The sequence below is a fragment of the Myxine glutinosa genome, chromosome 10 (genome assembly GCF_964187855.1).
Source record: "Myxine glutinosa chromosome 10, kmMyxGlut1.1, whole genome shotgun sequence".
NCBI classification, from domain to species: Eukaryota; Metazoa; Chordata; class Myxini; order Myxiniformes; family Myxinidae; genus Myxine; species Myxine glutinosa.
This window is the reverse complement of record NC_136270.1, coordinates 19,440,964-19,462,736: the sequence shown is the minus strand read 5'-3', so window position 1 is coordinate 19,462,736 and position 21,773 is coordinate 19,440,964. Positions and strand designations below refer to the sequence as shown.

The 21,773-nt window shown below is 44.9% G+C and overlaps 1 protein-coding gene across 2 annotated transcripts in view; it reads left to right on the top strand.

Annotated features, from left to right (window-relative positions):
* LOC137434386 (myc box-dependent-interacting protein 1) overlaps positions 1 to 21,773 on the top strand; it is a 123,957-nt gene that overhangs the window by 89,445 nt on the left and 12,739 nt on the right. Inside the window, exons 9-16 of one of the 2 annotated variants that reach the window (XM_068127332.2) lie at positions 1,870 to 1,945; positions 2,119 to 2,201; positions 2,457 to 2,601; positions 4,132 to 4,254; positions 4,521 to 4,610; positions 6,870 to 6,896; positions 7,951 to 7,974; positions 16,513 to 17,646. In XM_068127332.2, coding sequence (XP_067983433.2) covers positions 1,870 to 1,945; positions 2,119 to 2,201; positions 2,457 to 2,601; positions 4,132 to 4,254; positions 4,521 to 4,610; positions 6,870 to 6,896; positions 7,951 to 7,974; positions 16,513 to 17,646 — 1,702 coding nt within the window. The remainder of the gene's footprint in view (positions 1 to 1,869; positions 1,946 to 2,118; positions 2,202 to 2,456; positions 2,602 to 4,131; positions 4,255 to 4,520; positions 4,611 to 6,869; positions 6,897 to 7,950; positions 7,975 to 16,512; positions 17,647 to 21,773) is intronic. The other variant, XM_068127333.2, reaches the window with a different exon arrangement.

Sequence of the window (21,773 nt, the reverse complement as noted above, 5' to 3'; positions counted from 1 at the left end):
GATGCATATTAAACGTTAAAACTAAATAATGACGAAACGTTTAATTTGCAATCTCGTGAGATGATGGAATCTCGCGATATGTGACAGACTGACATGCGTATTATTATATAAATAGAAAAAAAATCATCTGTCTTTAGACAAGTTCAATAAATCAGTGTGTTCCCATTTTTCCTGGAGAACTGCCTCAAATCTATTTGGAATCTATTCAATTAGTGTATGGATCATGTTGAGAGTATTTATTTACCAACAGTTTTGGAATGCATTCCAGAGCACAGTCAGACTGCTCACATAAATTTGATATCGCAAATGTTAAATTTATCAATCCTTCATTTATTCTGTTCCAACAAGGTTTCAGTCAATAATAAAAATCATAAATAAAAGAATATCATAATTATATTCAACATCATGAAAGATTATTTTGTCAAATCTTGAAATAGAAAAATTATTTTGTCAAGACTTGAGGTCAAATCCTCCACCCACACAATCACCAATTTAGCGATGGATCATCGGAATGGACTATAGGCTGTCCGCCGGGAAAGCCAAATAGATCTTTACTTCCGTTTTCAGCATACAGATTGCTCGAACGAGAATCTGCTTCTCTATCTGTATAACAGGATGGGCCCGAGTGGTGGCTCAGACAATTCGGCAGTGGTTATATCAAGCCTCCTGTGAGGTCATGGCACCAATTTCCCATGGTCATGCTTTTTAACCTTGATGGGGTTAATAGCCCAATGACAAACCACAAACCAGCCGACACAAGTTAATGGAATTAATGAGATTTAATAAATGGGGGAGGGGAAATTGGAGGAGAAAAGCACGTATTTGCACCAATTACAGAATTGATGTACTGTATAGTACTGTCCTATAAGAAATTTACACAATTATAATTCCCCACGTCCACGATAACTTGCTCGGCTTAACCGTTACCTTAACTGTGCACTCGACAATTACTGGGATAGACCAGAGTTCAAAAGACATTGAGATGATCGGCAAACCTGAAGGCAAAGCCTGGCAAAGAGTCTGGTGGTAGTTCGGTTTCAGTTCGTGGGGGGGGGGGGGGGGGGGGGGGGGGAGAGGAGAGGCTGATTAATCGTTCTGTACACCGAACGTCACTACTGACCAGCCGGTTCGCAAAATATTTGAGCCAAAGTTCCCGGCTTAGCAGACGAGGGGTTTTGCTGTATTGTAATAAAAAAGAAACAGGAGACGCTTGGACCCCTCAATGGACCATGGACCCTGGGGCAGCGACCATGCCCAACTCCCTCCCTTCCCCCTCTCATCGGCTCTGGACTCCCTCCCCATCACCACCATCTTAGAAATACCCGGAATTATTTGATCAGTTGTGATGTTCCTTCAAAGAGTAGATACTAGGTTTTGCCGTTACTGCTGTACATACACAAGCTTTCACCGATCAGTCATTCTTTCTATTATTGTCCTGTACAATAAGTTAAGTTTACCTTTGTAGTAGCACCTTTAGAGGCCATTTTTCCCCGCAAGCGGGGGTTGGCCTTTTTCGGGAACCGTGGTTGTTGTTGTTTTTTTGGTCCCCTTTTCGAAGCAATGTTTTACGGCCGGATGCCCTTCCTGACGCCAACCCTTTTTTGCCGCCTTTAGCGACAAACAGGGAATTACCAGTGAACTGGTACTCAATTAGCCGACCTCGGAAGGATGACAGGCTGAGTCAACCTTTGTACATACCTTTGTACTAAGCAGAAATGAAGATAAATGATGATGCATTTTTAAAAAAAATTGGTGATGCATCTAATGCAGTAACTTGAGGCCCTCTATTCAGAATCATCATCAATGTATGAAAAATGTTTTACATGCAACCGGTGCAACAAATAACTCTCTAACTGTCGGTCCCTACAGTCGTATTGGTTTCTACGTGAACACCTTCAAGAACGTCGCTTTCCTGGAAGAGAACTTCCATCAGGAGATGACCGCTGTATGTTCTGCTTGTTTTGCATGTTCATGAAGGGTGTTACAAGTTGCTCTTCCATGAGCCTCAACTTTGTAGTAAAAAGATGTAAATCTCATATCGATAACTTTGATGTCACATATCAATGTGATCCGTTCACGTGATCGATATCTGTACACATTGGCCTTCCTCCACTACAGCTCAACCATGACCTGACCGACATAATGATCAAGCTTGGAGAGCAACATGCGGACAAGGCTTTCTACATTAAAGGTGCTCCAAGGTAAAGAAGAAATACCACGTGGAGTAAAATATCAATCTCCATTATCCAGGGTTCCCATGGAAATGTGATACAAGTAGTGAAAAAATATCGATGTTCATTGTCCAGGGTTTCCATGGGAACATGATGCAAGTAGTGAAAAAATATCAATGTCCATTATCCAGGGCTTCCATGTTATTTTCACATTTACTTTCAGAAAATTTCACAATGAACATTATGTTGCACGCTTTATTTGTCACTTCTCGCAATGCCTTCCAGTGACGTTGGCCCACTGAGGATCGTCGAGATGCCCCCATCGCCGACAGAGCCGGCAGGATCTGATGAGGCTGAGAGTACCCCTGATTACCTTCCAACTCCTGGACTCGCTTCACCGTCTCCCTCGCTGCCCAAATCCCCTTCCACGGTATTTACTCCAACATATTGTTCTTCTTCTTTGTGGGTAGCATCATTTGCCCTGGGTGCGGCTGTGCTCCCTATAGGTTAGAGCAGGAATTTGTAATTTGTTCAGGGTCCCGATGATATCTTGCCTACTCTACTCCTGACTAAGGCACAGCGGATTGCGTCTATCCCTGACTGAGGCATAACGGATTACATCTACTCCTGACTGAAGCGTAGCGGATTACATCTATTTCTGACTACAGCGTAGCGGATTACATCTACTCCTCTGACTAAGGCGTAGCGGATTCCATGTACTCCTGACCAAGGCATAGCAGATTACATGTACTCCTGACTAAGGCATAGCGTATTACGTCTACTCCTGAGTAAGGCATAGCAGATTACGTCTACTCTTGACTAAGGCATAGCGGATTACATCTACTCCTGAGTAAGGCATAGCAGATTACATCTACTCTTGACTAAGGCATAGCGGATTACATCTACTCCTGAGTAAGGCGTAGCGGATTACATCAACTCCTGAGTAAGGCAGAGCGGATTACGTCTACTCCTGACTAAGGCATAGCATATTACGTCTACTCCTGAGTAAGGCATAGCAGATTAAGTCCACTCTTGACTAAGGCATAGCGGATTACATCTACTCCTGAGTAAGGCGTAGCGGATTACATCAACTCCTGAGTAAGGCATAGCGGTTTACATCTACTCCTGACTATGGCTTAGCGGATTATATCTACCCCTGACTAAGGCGTAGCGGATTACATCTACTCCTCAGTAAGGCGTAGCAGATTACATCAACTCCTCAGTAAGGCGTAGAGGATTACATCTACTCCTGACTAAGACGCAGCGGATTACATCTACTGACAAAGGCGTAGCAGATTACATCAACTCCTCAGTAAGGCGTAGAGGATTACATCTACTCCTGACTAAGGCGCAGTGGATTACAAGTACTCCTGGCTAAGGCATAGTGGATTACCTCTCCTCCTGGCTAAGGCGTAGCGGATTACATCTACTCCTGACTAAGGCGTCGAGGGTTAAGTCTCCTCCTAAGGCGTAGCAGATTACATCTACTGACTAAACCAAGGTGTAGCGGATTACATCTACTGACAAAGGCGTAGCGGATTACATCTACTCCTGACTAAGGCATAGCGGATTACATCTACTCCTGACTAACGCGTAGCAGATTACGTCTACTCCTGAATAAGGCGTAGCGGCTTACATCTACTGACTAAACGAAGGCGTTGCGGATTACATCTACTGACTAAACTAAGGCGTAACGGATTACATCTACTGACTAAACTAAGGCGTAACGGATTTCATCTACTGACCAAACTAAGGCGTAGCGGATTACATCTACTCCTGACTAAGGCGTAGTGGATTACATCTAGTCCTGACTAAGGCGTAGAGGGTTACGTTTCCTCCTAAGGCGTAGCGGATTACATCTACTGACTAAACTAAGGCGTAGCAGATTACATCTACTCTTGACTAAGGATTATGGCTGCTACATCATGTTTACTGACTTGCCGTGTCATTATTTTTCCAGGGACGCAGGGGCCCTCCAGTACCACCACCCCCAAAGATGACTCCAAGTAAAGAAGTGCAACATGAAGCCATTTTTAGCCTCTTTGATGATAACTTCGCTCCAGATATGGACAGCGCGCCTCAGGTATACGTCTCAAGAGTGTCTGAACACCATACGGTGTAAACTAGTCTTGTTCTGCTGTTTAAAATTATCTACAGTTTATCGACCAATAAGAGCTATGAACCAGAGCTTAACAACTCACATTTGTCTGTGTCCAAACAGCGTGGTCACATAGTTATCCAATAGATATCACGCTAAACATGCTGCCTGAGCACGTGTACAAATGCTGGCTTTCAACCTCAATGACGTATTGTCTTCCTTCCTCCTACCCTCTTCCTGCATCCATTTAGCCAAAAGAGGAGACTCTTCTGGATTTTGACTTTGATCCCCTCAAGCCCGATCCTGTGTCGATTGCTCCGAGCCCATCACCAATGGCACAGGTCTTTGACTTTGAAGTAGTTTGGACTTACAATTACTGTGATTAAGAAGAAGAAAGACCCACCTTTTGAGGCCATTTTTCCCCACAGAGCAGGGGTTGACCTTTTTCGGGCACCGTGGTCCCCTTTTTGAAGCAATGTTTTATGGCCAAAGTTTTATGGCCAAAGTTTATGTTTTATGGTTTTATGAAGCAAAGCAATGAAATTTTATTTTATGGTTTGATGCCCTTCCTGCCGCCAACCCTGAGTCGCCTCTTGCGACACAGGGAATTACCAGTGAGCTGGTACTCAATTTGCCCACCTCGGAAGGATGACAGGCTGAGTCAACCCCCCTGGCGTTAATTCAGTGATGACCGGAATTCGAACCCAGGATCCTAGGATCCCAAGCCGGCACCCTAACCGCTAAGCCAACACCAGGCAAATTACAGTGATTATTACCAGATATTTGTACACACTATCCTAAACAGGAAGTGGAGTCGTGGCATCAATCTCCAGACAGCTTTTGAAATGTTCAATTTATTGCATCATCTCACCGTTGTAGTCTATCAGGTAATACAAGGGAAGACCTATGTGGAAGGGATTATATAATATATAATAGTTCTCTTGTTTGAACCTAGATAACCAAGATATGTATTTGATCATACAAGAGTTGGGCAGGCCAGCTCTCTCCTCTTGGAAACAAACATACGTGGTGGTTCACAATATTCTGCACAAAAACTCTTGAACCACCATTGTGTGTTCACGTGACTTGACTGTGTGAAAGTGAAAACATGCTTGGTGGGGAAGGTCTGTAAGTTGGGATTCAGGGAGTGGAAAATGTATTCAATGACATGATGGATATTCTCAACATTGCAAACAGGGGTGAAGAACCACCAATGGATAACCTGAAAAACATACAACAGAAGTCTTCACATCAAGCACAAATTAAAGAATCCCTTCTTATTTTTAATACTTGGGGGCCCTTTGACCCATTGGACCAATTTTTTATTGGTCTTCATTGTGTCCTCGGTGTCTTTTGGGTCCTCAGGGTATTTTGGGTCCTCTGGATATTTTGGGTTTTTGGGGACTTTTGGGTCCTGGGGGTCTTTTGGGTCCTCTTGTTCTTCATTGGGTCCTCAGGGTCTTTTGGGTCTTCAGGGACTTTTGGGTCTTTCGGATCTAAGGAGTCTTAAAGTGTCTTCAAAGGTCAAATGGGGTCTCAGCAGTTTAAAAAGTTAAAAGGTAAATTTCAATAGTATGTAATAGGTAATTAATTAATAGACGTACGTAATTAATAGACACAAAAAGTATGACACACACACACACACACACACACACACACACACACACACACACACACACACACACACACACACACACACACACACACACACACACACACACACAACTCATCCATTTATAGTAGATTCAAGAGCGAGGCTTATGGAAGAGCAAGATATAACTAACATTGTAACAAACATCAAGGGAATGAATGAAGATGAAACAAGGAGGGGGAAGGGGTGAGAAAACACTGGAATTAGCAAGTTAAGGGTTGGGTTAGGAAAGGTTAATGGGAGTTATAAAGACCATGGGTCAGAATTGGGGATGACGGGAGAAGACGGTGCACCACTTTCTTGAAGCCCTGGAAGGAAGAGTGAGACAGAACAGGCCCTGGAAGGTGCTACCATAGAATAAAGGAGTTGAGATGAGCAGTCAGCTTGGATTTTGGAAGTTCAACCAGGACGGGGGACACCGGAACATCAAATTGAAACGAGCATCAAATCCAACGTTTCCTCGGTGCTTTTACGGACCCCTTCACCAAGGACTCCAATTTGAACACAACATTCGCAAATCTTGAAACTTCTTAATTTGCGAAGTTCAAAAAACGGAGGCCTCGTGTGACAAAGAAGGCTTTGCACGTAATTGGAGTAATTGGTGTTAATTAAAACTTTTCCAATGAATGTCTCGTCTTGCCCGTAAGGTCAAGATCAAAACCTCTGTCGGTTTAAGCTTTCGTGATGTCGGGTAAGTCATTTGAATGGACGTCTGTAATACTGGCTTTGAAATGGAAGGCTCTTATTTTCACTTATCCGATGCATTCTGATTGGCTAAGTTCTGATTCCTAGGGTCCGTAATAAAAATTTGTACTGGTGTCAAGTCCAGTGGCCAATTGCAAATTAACAGTAGTATTGTGAGAAACTATTTACGTATACCTTAACTTTCCTGAACCTTTCTTCAACAGGTTGCTAACATTTTGATAACTCTTCCCCTCCACGCTATCAGACTCTCCTCTGGGATCTGTCATGGGAGGTAAGCATCATGATGAGACGGAAACCTATAGTCTCTTTATTTAAGTGAAAACATTTGGCGTGGGAGATCGAGGCAATAAAGAGAAGAGCAGGGTGGAGGTGTGAGGTTGAGAGGATATACTACTGTGTTCAAAAAGTATCCGACCTTTATTTTTCGTGCGTAAAAAAAAAGAAGCTAGGGAGGCGTTGATTGGTACACGTATGTAGGCGATCCTAATGCGCACGCGTGAATTTTTTTCCACCTGCAGAAGCTGTCATTCGACGGCAGACCGCCGATGAGTGAGGACATGTAAGTGAGCGCCGTCGGATTTTCGTTTTTGACAAAATGACGGAAAAAGTTGAACAACGCTACTGCATCAAATTTTGTGTAAAGCTTGGCGATTCCCAAGTGGAAACGATCCGCAAGATTCAACACAGTTCATTCCATTATGAAGGAGGATTTGGGCTTCAGGAGAATCTCAGCGAAGTTCGTACCAAAGCTGCTAACGATTGAGCAGAAGCAACTCCGTTTGGAGATCGCACAGGACATGCTGGAGACTGTGAACAGCGATCCCAGCTTCCTCAACACAGTGATCACTGGCGATGAGTCCTGGGTTTATGGGTACGACCCAGAAACCAAGTTGCAGTCATCACAATGGAAGCATCCAACATCCCCGAGGCCAAAAAACACAAAATTTGATGCAGTAGCGTTGTTCAAGTTTTTCCGTCATTTTGTCAAAAACTAAAATCCGACGGCGCTCACTTACATGTCCTCACTCATCGGCGGTCTGCCGTCGAATGACAGCTTCTGCAGGTGGGAACAAATTCACGCGTGCGCATTAGGATTGCCTACATACGTGCACCAATCAACACCTCCCTAGCTTCTTTTTTTTTACGCACGAAAAATAAAGGTCGGATACTTTTTGAACACACTACGTAGGTGTAAAAGGTATAGGGATGGGGTACATATTTGAATGTTGGGGTCGGATTCTACCATTTTAAACACACAATATTAGTAATGTGACCCTGAAATTTGTCCTCATGTCCCACACTAACCTTTCCTCTATGTTCTCCAGACTCCTCCAGAAGCCACCAAGGAGGTATGCAGATCAATCGGTATCAGGTAACAGGTAATAAGTTAGTGTTACATGAAGATAGATGTCAACCTATGAATAGACCTGTCCGATTTTATTTGGGGTCTTTTGAGTACCCAGCGGTTAATCCGGCATCTTAAACTTGAGAAATAAACCTGGAGTTCTATCGAGACCGGAACTCAGTTTTAAGTGAAGCTTTTGTCCCAAGTACGTACGGTGCTGTCACCTGGAACTTGTAGAACGTGTACATCAAAGTTGCTCGGCCAAATTTACTCACGATGGATTTCACATTGCTAGAATTTGTAAAGAGAGGAGATTACTTCGATTTGAAGTTGGGAGACATCCTTATTAAGCCTTCCCCTATACCAGCGGTTCTGAACCGGGGTCCGTTGACCTCAGGGGATACGTGATACATTTCGATTCGAGGCAGAGAAACAGAAGCTGTTTGTACACGTCGTATAATATAAAAATAACTGAGTCACCATTGAGAGGGGGTACGTGATGCCTCACACTGAGACCATTGGGTACACCAACCAAAAAATGTTCAGAACCATTGCCCTATAGGATAGTGGGAAACTTATACCTGTTGAAGGGTTTGTTTCTCCAATTAGTGCCCCCAATTTTTAATGGTACATCAGAGTTTCTTAGACCCCAAGGAGTATTAAACCACCGTTTAGGTTTTCTTTTTTTCTTCCTTCACTGCCAATGTCTGAGCTGTACTTTGGAGCCGGCTGAGACTTTCGAAATTTAATTTTGCATCAATAATGTGAATGGAAAGTACGATGGGGTAATATAATTTTTGACCATGACCTAATTTTTAAGGTCTTGACCCAATTATAGACATTCTTTACTATAAATCGACTAATTTTTGTCCGATCGGAATGACATTGTCCTAAATAGATAGCCTAGACTATAGGCCCGAGAGCAAGTCCCATTTGTGCTTAAGTCCCCCTCTGGGTTAAAGGTCAAAGTCAAATGTCGGTCTTAAAAAAACGTGTTTTTGTCATCGCTCAATTTTGTCAATGCGGAATCTCATAGACCGCTTGGCCTTCCAATATGTTCTTTCATCAAAATATTACCTGCACTGAAGTTGTGCCCCTGATGTCTGATTAGTGTCTTTGATTGTGTTGCATATATGGGTGGGGGGAGTTAGAGATTACCTTAGAAGAGATAGAACTGTATAGAGTAGCATGGTCCGTGTGCGAGTAGGAAGTAAATCTCGATGTAAGGAAGTAGGGGCCTGTCAGCTTAAGGATTGACTTTGAATGTGCACAATATGGAGGGTCGTGCTTGTGACAGATAGAGAGGGTTTAAAGTTAAGGAAACGTTTGTAAAACCTCTTGTAACCATCCACCAAGTTAGAATTCACATGAGCTCAGAAGAGCGAAGCAGAAAGCAAAGGGATTCTGCCAGGCAAGGAGAGAGGGGGGGGGGGGGGGGTGAGTTATGATCGTTTCATGGAAGGGGGTGTTGCCCAACGGCTGGAGGGTCGGAGGGTTGTCAAGGGAGATGAGGGAGGAAATAGTAGCTCTCAGTTCTGTGCGCTAAGAGGAGCGGGAACAGATCTAAGGAGGGCTGACAGTTCTGAGAGGATTGTGGGAGTATTCGGAGGTTGTTCTGAGGAGTAGGGGGAGGAGAACTGAGAGAACGTCAGAGGAGCTTGTGGTTTTTGTGAGAATTAGGAGTTTCTGATGGGAGAGCTCGCTGTTTGTGAGGGGACCGAGAGAGGTCTGAGGAGAATTGGTCGTGCTCGGAGAACAAAAAGGAGGGTGTCCTGCCTGCCTTAGCCCTGGTGCTGTTCTCATCTTCCCCCATTGCCTCCTCATTGTCCTGCTCATCCTCCTGCCCATTGTCCTGCTCATCCTCCTGCCCATTGTCCTGCTCATCCTCCTGCCCATTGTCCTGCACATCTCATTGCTTACTCCATGCCCATCCTCCCCTCTCCGCTGCCACTGGAGCTAAGTACACGGGTTATGTCCCTCACCCCGTCTGTGCTTGTGACTGGAAAGAGGCGCCTTAGTTTTTATAGGATTTATTTTACCATTGTTTACCTCATTGTATATAGTTGATATTGGATTCATTTTCCCTGGTTGTTATTCCTCATAATTCTCCTCAGCCCATGCGCACGAGCATATACCGCCAATAATTGAAGAGAGCCTCGGAGATAAAGCCTGTTTCGGTCTATCCATTCAGGGGAGGTGTTAACCGCCCGTGAACACGACAATATACACTGACAATACGACAATATGTACTTTTCTCGGATTGTGATCTAATTAACAAAAACAAAAAAACCACCTTTTGATCATAACTTGAATAATTTTCCTCTGATTTTCATGAGCTTGAGTTTTATTGATAGCTTGTAGATGGGACCCGTTTTCTTCATTTACATTATCACCAAATGTTGAAGGTCAATGTCATATGGTGGTCTAAAAAGAATATGGCCATCATTTGGATTGTGGGTACCATGGGAGGCTTACCCTTGGCGATCACAGATATTTCGTTTGATATTTGTACGAGTATAGACAGAGAAACACACAAACAAAAGTACTTCAGGGTGACGAAAGAGCAGTTCAGATTGCTCTCGTATCTAGTCAAAGGGCAGGTTGCAGATCAGGACGTCCCATTGTGACGAAGCATCAATGTGGGTCCACATGTAAGAAAACATGAGGCAGGTTTTCAAACCACACTTTTGCCATGCCCTGCAGGGGCTGCCGAACCACACGCCATGTTTTTCCTCACATTGCCTGGAATTTTCAATGCCAGAGCCCCACAACCAGGTGCCGGTCTGTACAGGTCCAATCAGCTTTACTCGTTTAAATGTTGTTTATGTCTTCATACACCAGACCAGGCCTTGAGAACTATCGAATACCCAGAAAAATCAGACGTGTATTTTTCCATTTTGGCCTGGATAGTGGAATAAATCGTTTATATCTGCTGTTGTTGAAGTCACAGCCCTTCAACTGCGATAGTTAAATTGTTGCTCTTTCCGATAGTACCCTCTAAGATCTGCCCAATCTTGGCATTGTAAAGACAAATTACCTCAATTTCAAGTTAGATGTCCTTATTTAATATTTGTACTATTGTAGACAGTAAAAATAAATGAAAGGGTTTATTAAAATGTGTACGAGGAGGGTAGAGACAAGACACTAACAATAAATAACCGTAAGAGAGGGAGGCACACACTTATGTATAAGAAAATAAATACTTCCCCCCAAACCCCCTCACCCCCGCCCCCCCTTGCCCCATGCCCCTACCTAATGGAGCCGACAATACCAGATTCAACCCAAGGGGGCAGGCAAGGACTTGTGCAGGCATTATCTGGTCTCTGGCGCAGGACGACCTTGGAGCATGTTGGTGTCGCGCAGAGCTGGAGGTGTAGCATGGGGCGGAAGATGAGAGGATGGCGACTCAAGGTCCAACTCGGGGAGCGACAAAGCAGAGAGAGATGTTGATCTCATCTTTCCATAAGTCCAACTGGCTTGCACATGCACGTACACAGCCTTTACCTGCTTAGGAACCATCTTTCCAGAATGTGGCTGGTCCTGTCATTGGCCGGAGGCGTTATCTTTCAAGCCGTCCCACCAAAGGGACGTTTCGTCCCACCAAAGCAGATTGATCAAAGGGGACTCGGATCTGCGCATGCGCAAGATTGGAGGTCTCGTCTCTTCAAAGCTGTCCATGCACGTTCGCTTTCGAAGTTAAGTAACTTTTCACAATTGTGTTTTTGTCGAAACTGGTCTTGTATATACCTATTGGGGTGTCTTTAATAGTATTCTTGGCGTTGGTTTTTTTGTACCTGTGTACAGAATCGTCGGTCTTTCTCATCGTGTATTCTGAGGCCTAAGTGTAGTACTAGGCTACTGTGTCCAACCTTGGCTTTAGGCTTTGTTTTTGTCTCAGCGGTTCTCCGATCACGCTGAAATTTTTTTCCGGTCTCTGTTTTCACGGTCTTTTCATCCCATACTTCCTTGTTTTAAAATCTCAAACAAAAAAAAAAAAAACCCAAAAATATTTCCTTCCGTTTTTATTCGTTTATTCGTTCTTAGTTGTTCGTTCGTTCATTCTTCGACCACGCTGTTTGTGATCACGTTGTTAAAAAATGTCTCATCTGAACCCTGAAGACCTATATTCTGTCATATTCTATAACACCTTTTTCTTCTTCTTCTATAAAAGGATGCTTTCGACTTGCTCACCAAATCCATTCATTCCAAAAAAAAATTCCATCTCTTATAGTGCATCTTTCATTCATTCCCTAAACTCTCCAGCACTCCATCCTCCCTCCAGCGTCCTCAAACGTATTTTTGACTCGAATGTCTCAAGAAACTCATTTTGCAATAAATGTTCGTTTCCCATTAATCGTACATTTTTCAAAATCCCATCACCCCAAAATCCCATTTCCCATCATCCCTCCCCTCTAAATCTACCCCCTTGCCCATCCCCTCAAAATCATCCCCATCACCCATCTCTTGCAAATCTTCCCCCTTGCCCCTCCCCTCCAAATCTTCCCAATCACCCATTCCTTTCAAATCTCCCCCCACACCCCTCCCCTCCGAGACTCTCCCTCACTCCTCCCCTCCGAGACTCCCCTCTCACCCCTCCCCCTCAAAGCGTCCTCCCCGCTTCTTCCCCCTTCCAACTTTCACCTTCATCTCCCTCAACTTTCTGCCTCGCTCTTCCCCCTCGTCAAATAACACCTCACTGCGCCTCTCCCAATCACCATCAAACCTTTTGTCTGCCCCATCCTTCCCTTTCTCCGAGCTATTCTGTAATCTCTGACACACCTTCAACAGCTCTCCCTACCTCTTCCTCCTCTTCCACATCTTACCCTACCGCTCCCCCCTCCTGTTCTGTATCCGATGCTCCCCCTTCCTCTTCCTTAACAGTATGGACCTCAAACATCCGGGGCCTTCGCTCAAACATGTCTGATCTCTCCATACAGGTTGCTTCTGACAAACCAGACGTGATCTGCTTAACAGAAACTTTCCTCCTTCACGATGTCTCTGATTCCTTGGTATCTCTCCCAGGTTACTCCCTACTCCGGTATGATAGACCTGAGCCTCGTCCTGAAGGTGGGGTTGCTATCTTTATAAAAAACTCTCTTCCTCACTCGCCCTGCACTGCCCTCTCTCCACCTCACCCCCAGGAATACCTTTGGCTACGGCTTCCCCTTCGCTCCCACCTTTTGTTCATATGTGTGTTGTACCGTCCACCAAACAGTGATGACTCCATCTACATCTCGCTGTCTGAGAATATGGACCAACTTCTATCTACTCATCCCAACTCTCTCTTCCTCATATGTGGTGATTTCAACTGTCACCATGCCAGTTGGCTGGGTGTGGGTACCTCTCTCACCAGCCATGGCTCTTCAGCAAAGGACTTCTGTGACTCACTGGGACTGACACAAACTGTCAATTTCCCGACCCGGATTTCAGTCAACGGAGCATCTTCTCTTCTGGACTTGGTTATGACTAACTTCCCTGAAAATGTCTGCTGCTCTTCTTCTGCTCCAATCGGTTCTTCTGATCATGTGCTTGTTAAAGTGGACATCTCTCTGACCATTCTCAGAGAGCCTCCTCAGCGTCGACGAGTCTGGCATTTCACTCAGGCCAACTGGCACGGTCTTCAAGCAGCCATCAATCATCTGGACTGGTCTCCCATCTCTACTGCCTCTGACATAAATTCTTCCTGGGAATTCTTCCAAAGCAAACTGCTCTCTCTCATGCACAGATTTATCCCATCTCGTCTTCTGTTGTCATACCCTTCCTCCCGTCCATGGTACACGGAATCTTGTGGTGAGGCTATTGCCCAGAAACAACTTGCTTTCGTCTCCTGGAAAGCAAATCCAACGGAAGGAAATCTCATTTCCTTTCACAAAGCCCGAAACAAGTGTGTGTCCACGCTCAGGAGAGCCAGGAAACAATATCTCTCCGTTCTCAGGACCGAACTCTCTTATCTGTCTCCCTCTTCCAAATCCTGGTGGCGTCTGGTCAAATCTGTTTCTGGTGTTTGTTCCCCCTCCATCCCCTCCCTCACCTCAAATGGCCACACGGCTGACTCCGCACGCGAAAAAGCTGAATGCCTCAACTCTGTGTTTGCCTCTAAATCTTGTGTCCCAAACCCATCCCTCTCTGTACCCACCGTACCCAGTCGTACCCAGCTGCTCCTGGACTCTGTGTCCTTTCCTCCTGACAAGGTGGAAAAGTTTCTGTCAACCCTCGACTCGGATTCTGCAACTGGACCTGACGGCATCAGCCCACGGGTCCTAAAATCCTGTTCTTCCGCTCTTTCACTCCCTCTCTCTGTTCTCTTCACCCTCTCTTTTGCTCAAGGTCATCTTCCATCTGCTTGGAAATCTGCCAACATCACCGCTTTGCACAAAAAAGGTGCAAAAACAGATCCCAGCAACTACAGACCAATCAGCCTTCTCCCAATTATCAGCAAAGTCATGGAATCCATCATTGCTTCAGATATGAAATCTTTCCTCTTCTCCAATGGCTTGATCTCTGATCATCAATTTGGTTTCAGACCTGGACACTCTACTCTGGACATGCTGCTTCTGCTTTCTCAACAATGGATGGAGGTCCTCAATGCCAAACAGGAAATTAGAGCAGTCTCTCTTGACATATCACGTGCCTTCGATACGGTCTGGCACCCCGCTCTGCTCACCAAACTCTCCTCTTTTGGTATCCATGGAAATCTCCACGCATGGCTGGCGGACTTCCTCTCTAGTCGTAGTCAACGTGTGGCCCTGAATGGGTTTCTCTCATCTCCTCTTCCTGTTCAGGCTGGAGTTCCACAAGGCAGTGTTCTAGGCCCTGTCCTTTTTCTGGTCTTCATCAATGATCTCTCTGACTCTCTTGAAAATCCTTTGTATCTCTTTGCTGATGACTCTACTCTCTGTCGCTCCATTCTTCATCCCTCAGATCGGCAGTCTGCTGCCTCCTCACTCTCTGCAGACCTGGACAAAATCACAGACTGGTCAAACAAGTGGAACATGTCTTTCAATCCTGACAAATCTCACACTCTTACGATGTCTCTCCGAAAAGACCGACTGGACAACCCTCCCATCCACTTTCTGAATAATCCTCTCCAAGAAGTTCTGTCACTCAAGCTTTTGGGTCTCACTATCTGCCATGATCTTTCCTGGGAAAACCACATTTCAAATCTGGCCTCCAAAGCCAGTCGCCGACTGGGCATCCTCCATCGTGCGAAGTCCTTCCTTGGCACACCTGAGCTCCTCACCACATACAAGGCTTTCATCCGCAGCTCAATGGAATACTGCTCTCCCCTCTGGGCTGGTGCTCCTGCCTCACACCTAGCTCGTCTTCACGCTGTTGAAACCAAAGCATTCAGAATCATTGGAATCTCCCGCGATGAAGCTAACTCCAAGGGCCTCTCACTCACTCACCGCAGGCAGGTTGGTGGTCTTTCCATCTTCTACCGACTCCTCTCTGGCCTTGCCCCCCCAGCTCTCTCTGGGCTCTGTCCCGCAAATATTCCTACAGGTCGCACAAGATCTGCCTGCAACCCTCTTATGGTCAAACTGCCAAAATCAAGACTCTCTGCTCACCTTCACTCCTTCATTCCTCTTTTCTCCCGCCTCTGGAACAAACTCCCTCACTCTCTTCAATCCCACTCCACCCTCCAGGTCTTTAAAACAGCTGTTCACCACCATCTCTTATCTTCCCCCATCCAAAACCTTGATCTTTTCTACCCCCGCTAACTTCACCCCAATTCCACTTTTTTGAAATACCAACTTCTGTCCTGGAAGTCATTGATGTCCTTGTGTTTTATACTTCTCCCTCCACCCCCCCCCCTTCCCATGCCTCCTCCCCCCAAGCCCTCTCCCTTCCACACATCTCCCTGCTCTCAAATGTTGTGTTTGTGTGCTTCACCTTCTCTCCCCATCTTGTTTTCCGCTCCCGCTTTTTATATATTTTGTTTGTCTGGTTGATTTGTTTGTGAAGTAAATGTTAGCTCTTTCACGAGCCTCGATTCAGTATACAAAAAAAAACCAAAAAAAAAAAAAAAAAAAAACCGTGTTCCTCTCGCAACCAGGTCTCCACAGCTCACCTCAATGCCATGTCTTGCAGTTCTCTGCCCAAATGGCCCATGATGTTGTCCATTCCATTATAAGTGTGTTGTGATATCCTGGTGCCTTTGTGCCCCAAGTCCTCCACCTGATCTGGTTTTACACTACCTCACATGGACCAAGCACACAGACCAACATTGTCTAAACACAATCTAGCTATGGACTCCCCCCAACCCTCTTCCACATAACAATACTTATTTTGAGGGAAGAATCTATCCTAACATTGTTAATATGATAAATAACGGAGTCAAATGATTTGTTTCCTTTTTCCCCATAGCTAGTATTTAAATATTGCTTTACTCATCACTACTTGTGAACATTCTTATCATTTACCATATGTTCCTTTTTGTCTTCATGCTTTGTTTTGCTTCTTTATAGTTTATCTTCATTTTTGCACTTTTTGTCGTTCATTTGACTTTTTGTTTCTGTTTCCCCATCTGCTGCCCTCCCAGTATCAGGTTGTGCTCTCGATAGATGGACTAAAAGAGGACCGAACAACTGATTGGACAGTCACAGACATTCCACGACAGACATGTCAGGCACGAGGGGCTTGGGGAAGCAAGATCCAGAATGATGTGTTGAAAGAGGATAGTTGGGATGAAAATTTTTCATTTGCCGAGACGGTAGAGCATACACTTGATGCACAACCAATACATGATTTCGAATCTCAGTACTGGAATGTTGTGAGGGCAGAAACCAGGAGACCATATTGTTCTCAACCGAATGATGGGGTTTCGAGTCCCAAAAAATATTTTTCAGGTGTTTGGCCACCGGCTATGTTTAAGCCCATGGATGTGGAGAACCTGGGCAGACACAAAAGCCATGAAAAGGTAAAGACTTGTGAGGATGGATATGCATGGGTGGACATTACTCAACCTGTAGGAATTGATTTTGCACCTCTTGACCGTCCTACATCTGGACAAAGTCTTGAGGTTCCTGAAATTCGTGTAATAGGTGATGAATCGAGCATGTTCATGCTAGAAGGTCATTGTGAATTTAAATTTTCAGGAGATAAGTTCAATAGAAAGTTAACCCATCGACAGGAAAAAACCATCTTGCGCCCAAATTTGGTAGCAGAAGAAAGAATCAGCGACGACCAAACTGAAGGGACCCCACCATGTCTTTGGGTAAACCAGATCTCTCCATCAAACGCTCACGAAACCCATGCCCTAGAAGAGACAGTTGGCAGGTCTGACCAAGATACCGACTCAGATTTGGACAAGGACGTAGAGGTTGATATGGACGATTGTGGAGGTTACGTAGAAGCAGATTGGAGGAAGGAGGGGCATTGTATTTGGGGCAAAGACTTGTGGATTAGCTTAGATAAGGGTAATGACAACCTGATGAATGACAACGACGCGGAAAGGAAAAGTCTCATGGGCACCGCAGGCCAAGCAACTACGAGCAGCACTTCCGCTGGGCCTCCTCAAAAGATTCCTTGGGTAAAGGATGATGTTAGAAGTGGGTGGGAAAACATCATGAGTTCTGCTAAATCGGCTCCGCTGGCTGAAAGAGATGACGAAGATGCGTGTTCCGATGATGACGAGGTGACTGCTCGTCAGTACGGACACATCTATGCCGGTCAGGTATTGCATTTGTCAGACTCACTTTCCACGACTCACCATCCTTACTCTTTTTTTTGCTTATTCGTTATGTTATCCATTTGCTTATTGTTGAAGCCTTCCTTATCCGCATCATTTTATTATTAGTCCCCTACCGGTGTACACCGGAGGGGACTATAGGTTTGCACTCCATCCCTCCGTCTGTCAGTCCGTCACGCAAAGAACAGTTTTCCGGACTTTTTTTCTAAACTCTTATTGCTAATGATTTCAAACTTGGTACATTGTTTCCTCATGATAAGTTACAGATCAAGTTCGAACTTCACGACGTTTCGATCATTTTTGACAAAGTTATGGCACTTTGAACTTTGGGAATTTCCCCAACAGTTTTCCGGACTATAATTTGGAGTGCGGTAAGTCAAAGCTGTTAATATTCCTTGTTTTAACTCCAATTTACATTCTGTTTCCACTTTTAGTGAGAAGTAGAGGTCTGTGCAACCATTCCTAAACTTTATTTGGTGCAAATTGGATAATTTCTAGCCGAGTTACCTTAGACCGTGAGTTGGTAATTATATAATTCACACAGTGCAATACGTGCAGGCTGCTCCACGGAGCGACCTTGCGGGCTTATTAGTCCCCTACCGGTGTACACCGGAGGGGACTATAGGTTTGTACTCCGTCCCTCCGTCTGTCAGTCTGTCATGCAACGAACAGTTTTCCGGACTTTTTTTCTAAACTCTTAAGGCTAATGATTTCAAACTTGGTACATGGTTTCCTCATGATAAGTTACAGATCACGTTCGAACTTCACAACGTTTCGATCATTTTTGACAAAGTTATGGCACTTTGAACTTTGGTAATTTCCCCAACAGTTTTCCGGACGACAGACTGCCGGTAGGGGGACATGTATTGCAGCGCAATACTCAGAATGCTTGTTTTTCAAAGTTTATAACAGGTGTTTGTGTAGTTGCGGAGTAAAAAGCTTTTTCTCACAAATCTACCTTATCATGTTTGCTTATTACTATTTTGTGATAGAAAACGTTTTCCAAAGTTGAACAAATGCTTTTCAAAGTTCGATGAGATAATTACCCCATTCCCCATTCAGTGGGAGAAGGGGTTTTGCAAGTGTGTGTGTGTGTGTGTGTGTGTGTGTGTGTGTGTGTGTGTGTGTGTGTGTGTGTGTGTGTGTGACTGTATGTGTATGTGTATGTGTATCCAGGCCATAACTTTTTTGAGCATTTGAGCTTTTGTCATATTTTTTCAAAAAAACATTATTATGGGAATATGGAGACATAAATAAAAAGTTGGGTCAAAATGTGAAAGGGAAAAGTTATTGTTACTATAAAATAGCCTTTATTAGCCCCGCTACGACACTTTAAGTGCGAGACGGCCATTTTTCCGGCATAGCCTGTCGGGTAATGCCGTTTCGAACAGCATTTGTCTGTCCGTATGTATTTATGTCCCTTCCGCCAGCAGGTTTGTTCCCTTTAAAATTCGTTTTCTCTGCAACCGTTGGTCCGAGTGACACGAAATTTTCACCACGGAAGCACATTATCCTGTAGAATTTTTTTCCATAATCATGACGTCATAAGTCACGTGGTACAGGTGCCATCTTGGAAAAACCGAAAAACTTTACACCTGTATATCTCCGAAACCGCTCTATGGAAACAATTGAAAGGTGGCTCATTGTCAAGTACTCCCCATGGGGAATAACACATGTTAATAATGACATGTTAATAAATTTAGACATGAGGTGCCTTCACTATGACATCATAAATCAACAAGTAGAATGCTTGATATGATAAGTATGAAATTTCTTGACCATGATCTAGGGATAAATTAGTCGAGAAAAAAATGTGATGCCATTGGTCACGTGGCTCAGCAGCCATATTTTTACAGCCTAGCCCGTAGGGCAATGCCGTCTCGAACAGCGTTTGTCTGTCCATATGGTGTATGTATGCACACTATATGACCAAATGTATGTGGACACCCAAACATCACACATCTCCTTCGAAAATCATGGGCATTAGTATAGAGTTGGTCCCCTCTTTCCTGCTATAACAGCCTCCACGCTTCTGGGAAGGCTTTCCACTAGATGTTGGAACATTGGTGCGGGAATTTGCTTCCATTCAGCCACAAGAGTGAGGTCGGGCACTGATGTTGGGCGATTAGGCCCGGCTCACATTCGGCGTTCCAATTCATCCCAAAGGTGTTCGATGGGGTTGCAGTCAGAGATCTGTGCAGGCCACTCAAGTTCTTTCACACCGATCTCGACAAATCATTTCTCTTGCACATTGTCATGCTGAAACAGGAAAGGGCCTTCCCCAAACTGTTGCCACAAAGTTGGAAGCACACAATCGTCTAGAATGTCATTGTATGCCGTAGCATTAAGATTTCCCTTCACTGGAACTAAGGGGCCGAGCCCGAACCATGAAAAACAGCCCCAGACCATTATTCCTCCTCCACCAAACTTTACAGTTGGCATGATGCATTCGGGCAAGTAGCGTTCTCCTGGCATCCGCCAAAACCAGATTCATCTGTCGGACTGCCAGATAGTGAAGCATGATTCATCACTCCAGAGAACTCGTTTCCACTGCTCCAGAGTCCAATGGCGGCGAGCTTTACACCACTCCAGCCGATGCTTGGCATTGCGCATGATCTTAGGCTTGTGTGCGGCTGCTTGACCATGGAAACCCATTTCATGAACCTCCCGACGAACAGTTGTTGTGCTGATGTTGCTTCCAGAGGCAGTTTGGAACTCGGCAGTGAGTGTTGCAATCGAAGACAGACGATTTTTACGCAGTACGCGCTTTAGCACTCAGCGGTCCCATTCTGTGAGCTTGTATCTTGGCCGACTACTTCGTGGCTGAGCTGCTCCTAGACGTTTCCACTTCACAATAAAAGCACGTACAGTTGACCGGGGCAGCTCTAGCAGGGCAGAAATTTGACGAACTCACTTGTTGGAAAGATGGCATCCCATGACGTTGCCACGTTGAAAGTGACTGACCTCTTCAGTACAACCCATTCTACTGCCAATGTTTGTCTATGGAGATTGCATGGCTGTGTGCTTGATTATATATACCTGTCAGCAATTGGTGTGGCTGAAATAGCCGTATCCACCAACTAGAAGGGGTGTCCGCATACTTTTGGGCATGTCGTGTATGTATGTCCCTCACAAACGTCGACCAATCAGAGCTTAGGATCTGGTCACATGACATGGGGAGAGCAGATCCTCCACTCAGCAGATCCAAGCCCGACTACGCCATTGTTACTGCTGCCGCCCATACTGCCGCCCACGGCAGTATGGGATCCATACTGCCGCCCACGGCAGTATGGGATCCATACTGCCGCCCACGCGCAGAACAACTTGTGAGTGCACGTGGGTCCCGGCGGTCCCACTGGCCTAGCGCTACCATGTTTAGACAGCGAACTCCATCCCCGGGCACCGGCACCTACTCCCGGAAGTTTGAGAGATCAGCAGTGCCGGGCACGGTAGGACACCCGCGGAGCCCCGGCGGACCAGGGACGCGCGAGCCTACGCGTTAGCGTGCTACGGCGGAATCAACGGCTTCGGCCACGGCCGGGCCGATACTCGGCCCGGTCACCCAGAAATGAACTGGTAGGATCTTGTTTTGGTAGGATCTTGTACCCCACTTGGTAGGATCTTGTTTTGAATCACCTCCATGTTTCTTTATTTATTTACCATGAAGCTTCAGTGTGCGTCATTTGCATCTTACCCATTGTCCAGGCCATAACTTGTTTAACCAATTGAGCTTTTGTCATCAATTCTTCAACAAACCTTTATTATGAGAATAAGGAGAAGACTCATTCATAAAATGTACATTTTTTTTAGCGTTGGTTTCGTCAAGTTTAGGTCGAGTACAAAGTGGACGCGGACAATCTTTGCATTTCGAGATGCTTTGTAGTTGTTCTTGCATCCGAGTCGTAGTTGATCTTCGACATCCTGTGAACATTTTAAGTTCTGTTCACTTATTTTAAAATCCATAATTTTTCTTCTTAACCTTTATGGTGTTTTTTGCATTTTGCAGTCATAGAGCAAGATGGAAATGCTTCTGTTGAGACTTTCTTCTTTGGATTTCTTTGATAATATCTAATTGAATTATCTGCATATTTCGCCAAACTTGACATTCTTCC